This window comes from Buceros rhinoceros, unplaced genomic scaffold (genome assembly GCF_000710305.1).
Source record: "Buceros rhinoceros silvestris isolate BGI_N320 unplaced genomic scaffold, ASM71030v1 scaffold8844, whole genome shotgun sequence".
Classification (NCBI taxonomy): Eukaryota; Metazoa; Chordata; class Aves; order Bucerotiformes; family Bucerotidae; genus Buceros; species Buceros rhinoceros.
This window is the reverse complement of record NW_010410021.1, coordinates 1-7,111: the sequence shown is the minus strand read 5'-3', so window position 1 is coordinate 7,111 and position 7,111 is coordinate 1. Positions and strand designations below refer to the sequence as shown.

At 37.3% G+C, this 7,111-nt stretch overlaps 1 protein-coding gene across 1 annotated transcript in view; it reads left to right on the top strand.

The window, feature by feature from the left end:
• Positions 1-6,912, top strand: part of LOC104492842 (inactive ubiquitin carboxyl-terminal hydrolase 54-like) — a gene marked incomplete at its 3' end in the record, with an annotated part of 14,942 nt that extends 8,030 nt beyond the window's left edge. Inside the window, exons 3-5 of the mRNA XM_010135443.1 lie at positions 4,138-4,272; positions 6,450-6,563; positions 6,830-6,912. Of these exons, the coding sequence (XP_010133745.1) occupies positions 4,138-4,272; positions 6,450-6,563; positions 6,830-6,912 (332 nt within the window). The remainder of the gene's footprint in view (positions 1-4,137; positions 4,273-6,449; positions 6,564-6,829) is intronic.
• Between the last annotated feature and the right edge of the window lie 199 nt (positions 6,913-7,111).

The following is a 7,111-nucleotide window of genomic DNA, read 5'->3' as shown; positions in this document are numbered from 1 at the left end:
AGGAATGCCTGACTTTACTGTCCATATTGGGAACCATATGTTAATGTTTAGGGCACAGTGTGAGTAAAAATGGAAGAGAGACTGTAAAAGAAAGGAATAATGGAAATCTAGGTTGATTGTTATCAGAGTTGGAGGTTTGGAAGGAGATCCAAAGACACAAAACCAAATAAGAATGAGAATTATTTGAACCCTTGAAGACAAAAATAAAATGAGGGAATGTGGGGAAGAAATGTGAGCTGGTGAAAATACTGTGGGAGGAAGCTGATATGGTTGGATGGGAGAAAAGTGATTTTAGCAGCCAGGATTTTTATTGAAACAGGTTGTTGCACTATGTAATCGGCTACATCAGGAGAAGAGTGTGATGTTCTGGATGAGAGATTAGGTACTGTAGACAGGAAAAAAAAAAGTCCAATGAATGCAGTGGAGTAAGAAATGCATGCTGTTGAACAGGAAGTTTTAAAAAAAGAAAAAATACTGTCCCAGTTGAGTGACAGCAGTAATAATGTTGATATGTTGAGCAGTAAGAGAAGGATGCGGATTGGTCATGTTAGTATTTGTAGCTTTTTCTAAAAGGCAGAAACTATTAATGTAGGGAATACTAAAGCATCTGGGGGGGACCTGTTCTGTTTTTTAAAAGAAATACCATGCCACTCAAGCTGCAATGATATTCCCTTCCAGAAGGAACTTCTCTTCCAGCACTGTACAGAACAATTAGTTCTCAGAAAGCTGCCAAGGACAGGACTCAAAGCCACAGTGCATGGTCACTGATCTGATTCAGTAGCTGTTCCCTGTTGTCTTCAGCCATCAATTTATTCTTGTGCCAGTCTGCTTCTACATGCTTGGTTAAAAAGTCACGTGTATCAAGTGTGGCGTTTGTTTCACTGGTATGGTTAGATAAACATTGCAGGTTCAGTTTTCCCCAAATAAATTGAATACCCTTTCCTAGAGAGAAAATGGATTCCAAACATTGTTAGAGATAATGTGGAACAGATGTTGTAAACTGGGGGAGGATTCACAGATATTTCAGCTTCTAAATCTTTAAAATTTCAATGAACTCTAAAATCTCAATCTCACAAATTATGTTAAAGATTAATTTCTATCTTTGTTCTTTAATCAAATGGAAAACAACTTGTTTTATGATGATGTGATTTTAGCCTTCTGAAACAGAAAGCCAGATTTTAACTTGAATAGTTTTATGAGAAAAGTTCCTCGTCTTAGGTTGTTTTCCTTTGAAGCTTTCCTTTACCTTCCAAACTGGAGGAGATTATTTTGGGAGACCACTGACTCCGCAATCCTTTGTTCCGACCTATGTCGGAAGCCCAGACCTGTCCTAGAAAGGACAGTTACAAAAACTAGGAAAAAGCCTTCTGAATGGTAATAAGTTAAGTCCTACAGTGGATTTCCTGGCATGGATATTTCCAAGGAATTTCCAGATTTGGATGCCTCCAAGCAAGCTGGTGAAAGATCAGCCATGTAATTGTAGTTGAGCTTCCTTTAGTACTTGAGAAAAGAACTAGATGCAAGTAGATAGACTTTGGCAGTTTATTCCTCTTAGAGAATGCTTGTGCTTCCTAATTCTGCTGTCTCTGCTACTCTTTCCAGACCTTTGAAGATCAATGGGGAAAGAGATATGAAGAGAGATGGGAGATGGGCTGCTTTTGTTTTTTTTTTTTTGTTTTTTTTTTTTTGTTTTTTTTTTTTTGTTTTTTTTTTTTTTTCTGGAGACCTCAGGAATGCAGTGTATCCAGAAGGCATAGTTCCTGTCTGAAAAATCTGATGCTCATGCTGTTCTCTGTCTTGGCTCATAGGCATACCAACATGCCAAGAAGAGGTCATCCGTGTAGAAATCAGAGTAGTTCTGCTAATTCAGTATTAGTAATTGCTCAGCTTTTATGTTAAGCAAATATTGGAGGGGGTGTTTGGTTTTTTGTGTGTTTGTTTTTGTTCCACATCCTTGATTTTACTTACTGAAACCTAGTAACAGTTTCAAAAAACCTACCAGTTACTGAAAACTGGTAAAATAGGAGAGACTTCCCTTGTTCATGAAGCTTTTAGCAGTGTCTTTTCATATTGTTGCTGCTGTTAGGGAGGTATACTCATTTATGTTAGAATGTAGCCATTGAGAGAGAATATCAGTGTGCAGAATACACTAACGGAGTTTTTACTATCTTCAAATTCAGGTGAAGAAGGATTTGAAAGAGAACAAAAAATGTTTCACATACAAAATTCTCATTAAGTCTCAGAAGCACTTGAAGAAAAGGTGTCATGAAAACTCCTGGGGAAAAATCAGCAGGGCTTTCCTGGTCTGTGCCCAGCTGGCTTTCAGACATGTGTATGGAACAAATATGTTAGTGACTAACAATATCACTCAAGGGCAAGACACAAAATTAAGGAGGGAGATCTGACTTAGATAACTTCAAGTGATGAAAGTACGGGAAGTGCCACACCTGTCTGTCTAAGGCTGAGAGACAAGAAAGACCTGTTCCGTAGGTGAGCAAAGAACCTATCTTGAAACCACCCCACTCCCAAAAAAACCAACCCCAACAGCCTTGACCAAAACCCATCAAAAACCAGCCCCTCCTTCAAAGTTTTTTACTCCATTTGAGGTGCTTTTGGGACTTCCTACATGCACTGCGTTCCAGTGTGCTCTAAACTGCACAGCACAATGACATGATAAGATCTGATCTTTATTAGATTAAAGTGCACCATTACTCACTGGTTTTAAGACTTTTTTTCTCATAGATCTAAGTAAGACTTTCCCATTGTGCTATGTCATTACAAATTTCAGGAAGTATTATTTTATCTAATATTGGGATCTTCTAGACCTTGATTTTATGTATTGGAATTCTTCATAGAATTCTTTGATGTTACTGAATTATTTCTGTTCAGTGGCTGTGGTAACAGATTTCATGGTTTTCTACTGTTTATATTTAGTGAAAGGTTTTTTTTGTTTTAATTGTGAAGGCTGTAATCTCTTCGTGATGCAAAAAAAAAAAATTTAAATGCAGGATCTTTTGAAAAACAGTAGCTTATAATCATCAGGCTCATTTTTTCCTGACCGGATCTCTTTATGTTAACTAGTAGGTATGTTGCGGGTAAAAGTGAAGTATACTATTTCTTTAAAGATGGAAATTTTAAATAAGAGGTTTGGTTTGCTTGCTTGCTTGCTTTTGCTTTTCCCAGTTTGTAGTCTGCATTAATTCTCTCCTCTCCTCCAAGAGTGCAGAGCCATTTCAGAGCTCTCATGGAAGTAAACTGGGTTCTGTCCATCAGTTCCCTGCACTGAGGTTGCGTGCCAGTCGCTATGCAAGTGCCTAGTTTCCATATCTGTGAAGTGAGATTGATGATAACCAGAATAAACACATTTCTAAAGCGGAGTCATGTGTATTTTCAAGTGCTCTTGAATTATTTAATGTAAAGTGCTGAAGCAAGGTGGAATTTTTTCACTGTCTTTTTTTTTTTGAGGTCTACTGAAATGAGAAAATTTACTAATGAAACATGAAACTTGCTCTGTTATCAGAGTGACAGAAATGGGAATCAAGGTTGTTAAGTTCAGAGACTTTGTCATTCTTTCCATTTTTACGTAGGTAACTGAGGAGAGGTATTGTCTGTAATTCATGAAGTGTGAGAGGTACTGCCTGACAGCCTTCTCTTCAGTGCCACTTTCCCCACCATTATTTGATACTCTAATAAAGGCAGTACTAGAAGAGCTATAGGCTTCAGCACAGTGGGCCCTCACTGATGAATGAGCACCATAAAAAAAAAATAAAAACACCAGCAAAGAGAGATGGGCATTTTACGTCTATATTCGATAATATGTCAGCACTATAAATTGTACTGTTCTTATGGCCAGAAATGGCAGGGGCACAGAGCTTAGTTTGCTGGCTGTGCAGTGACAGCTGTGTTCTCACCCTTTTGACTTCCTCAAAGCAGCCAAGGTTGCACAGTTTGGCAAACCTTATCCCAGTTTACCTGCTCATTTCCTGATAGGAAATAAGTAAGAATAGTTAAAGGAGAGAAAGATATATTTCTGTGTGCTTGATCAAAGTGAGTTAAAGGTTTATCGTTTGTTTTCACGTAACTTGAGTAATGTTTTGAAAATACAGTAACTTAACTATCTTCTTGTTTTCTGACTAGGGTATCTTCAACCAGTTTCAATGTAGCAGTGAGAAAGTGCTGCCTTCTGATGCTCTGCGTACTGCTCTTGCAAAGACATTTCAGGATGAGCAACGCTTCCAGCTGGGCATCATGGATGATGCTGCTGAATGTTTTGTGAGTATAACTGAAAGATGGTTTGACAGGCATAGATATGAACCCTCACTACACTACCTCTTTTTTTTTTTTTTCCCCCTGTAGTCCTCCACTCCCCAAATTCATGGGATGCATGGCCTCAGAAAGCCCACAGAGAGATCCCCAAGCTTGAAGTGATCCAGTGGGGAACCAGTATTTGGTTTGAGAGTCATTGCTAATGATTTTGAAGTGGAAACATCAGTGTTATCTATGTTTACAGTTACTTTTGCATATGTAATGCTTGCAATCTCAAGCGTGTCTTGAATATGAATTGTCAAAAGAACAAAGTAACACTGCAAGAATGATCCAGGATTCTAGTTTTAAGGATCACCTCAAAAGGTGAAAGGACATTTTGTTTGCCAGTTATTCTGAAATTGTGTTTTCACAAACTCTAGCTAAGTGGAAGTAAAAATAAGTAAATAAATCAAGCACAGTTGTTTGTTTGTAAGTTGAGGTAAGCAACAGTAAGATGGATAATCTACAGACATTTCTGTTACTGTATTCGTAATCCATCTGATTTTTTTTTTTTTTGTAGGCTGGTTATCTCACCAGTGTGGTTCAGAGATCTTGCATCCTTATGTTTACCCACCTGCTTTTTTTTTATACTCAAACTTCCTCAGCATCCATTATGTTAAAATTTATTCTTATCCACATTTCCTCCTTTTCCTTCTTCAGTCTTGTAACTTTCTTTAACTTAATGAGGAGGTATTTTTGTCTTGCTGACCTATTGGCTGCTCCCATTTTTGGAAATTATGGTGTCCGTAGGGTTGTCCAAGTGTATTTGAATCCCACTTAGTTGTTAACAAAGACGTTAATTCTTAACCAAAGTACAAACATACTGGGTTTACTACTGCAAGGTAAAACTTCTCTCAGGTAAGGCATCTGTTGGAGTGGAGTTGTTTCTGTATGTTAAATCTTTCAATTCCTATGCCTACCTAATTTGACACTTGCACTGTAAGAGATCACGGAATGGGGTAAAAGCATATAGCTGTTGTAGTTCTTCTCTTAAGCTAAATGGACTGATAATGAGCTTACGATAAACCCAAGTATCCTGGTTTTGTAGAATACTAATCTAGTAAAATAACAGAATAGTTTATATGAGCTTGCTTAAAGTGGAAGTAAATCATACCAATAAAGCCTTAAAGTGAAATAAATCACATTGGCCTACATAAGATCTCCTGTGAGCACGGTTATGTCAGATCTTTGTATGCAGTCCAGCACTTGAACAGAGTTCTGTATGTAGAAGAACACAGAAAATTTTTTGTTTCTTCCTTGAGAAAGCTAATCTAAATAGCCCATCTAATACTGCTGTGGGAGTCCCCGCAAGCAGGTTTGTTAGTTTAACCATACAAGGATGATTAAAAAGGCTACAAGTTCCATTTTGGGGTTAAGCTCTAAGGCAGAGGTAATTCCATAGCTTTTCACTTAGTTAACCTTCCCAGCCCTAAAGACAGGGATTTAATTTAAATGGCAGAAGAACTTAGATTCTAAAATTCAAGGAAAATTGTACAACGTCAGCTATTTTGCCCGATCATTAATCTTGACCTGCTTATTGCAGGCCTATAAACCATCCAGGCAGCTCATAGTGCTAGTGAAAAGTGTGCTGTGCTGGAAGAGGTGTCCATAGACGACTACTGGGAGCTCAAAGAGATGGACTTGTATGAAACAGTACCTAGAAAAATATTCAGTACTTTTGTTTCATGCAGAATTTAGTCTGCGTCTTTATTTATTTCTTCTCCCCTTTTTTGAAAGAATGGGGCTTATTTGCCATATTTCGAAGCCCTTGTGGAATATAGGAATTGATTTGGGTTACTTTCTGTTGATGAGAAGTTAGCAGCAACCCAGTAATTTTAAAATGGCAGAGCTGCTCTGCCTGTTACATTTGGTCCAATCCATTGATGCTTGAGAATTGGACAGAATAATCAGTGACAGAGTCTTTAGCTGATTTAGTAAATAAAAGAAATGGTTACCTGACATAGCATTTCAAATCTTTTATATCAAAGAAATACCGATTTCTTTGTTTTCTAAGCAGCTTCCAAAATTTGCAGGAGCCTTACATCTTTGTAAATAATGCTATTAACACTACTGCATCTGATATGCTTTTGTCTGCCTTTGAAATGATGACACTTTTTTGTGCTTTTTCTTCTCTCTTTGGCTAGGAAAATCTGTTAATGCGAATTCACTTCCACATTGCAGATGAGACAAAAGAAGATATTTGCACTGCACCACACTGCGTTTCACATCAGAAGTTTGCAATGACCTTGTTTGAACAGGTGATATATTGATACATGCTTTATACAAACCACCAGTTCTCAAGTTTTGTATTTTCATTCCTGAGACATGCATTGCCATGGTTTAGATACGATATTCAGATTATTAGTTTCATCGATCAGATATGAGACTTGATAGTTTTTAAACAATGGTAATTCCTCAGGAGTGTAAAAAAAAAAAAAAAAAAAAAAAAAAAAATACAAGCATTAGTGTTGCTGTGGAAATACTCTTCAATCTTGTCAATGTATTATGTTTTCTTTCTCTTTAGTGTGTTTGTACCAGCTGTGGTGCCACTTCTGACCCATTACCTTTCATCCAGATGGTACATTATATTTCCACAACCTCACTCTGGTGAGTTTAGATTTTTACATGGCAGAGAATTTATCTATATTTTTTTTTACTGGTATTGCAGTTTGATCTTTACCTGTACAAGATTAAATATTCAGAACATGGTTTATTCAAAGTTGGTGGAGCTTCGATAACTACAATAGAGGACATGAGGATTTAGTGGAGTGGAAGCTATCAGTTTAGGCATGGATCAGTGTGTAGC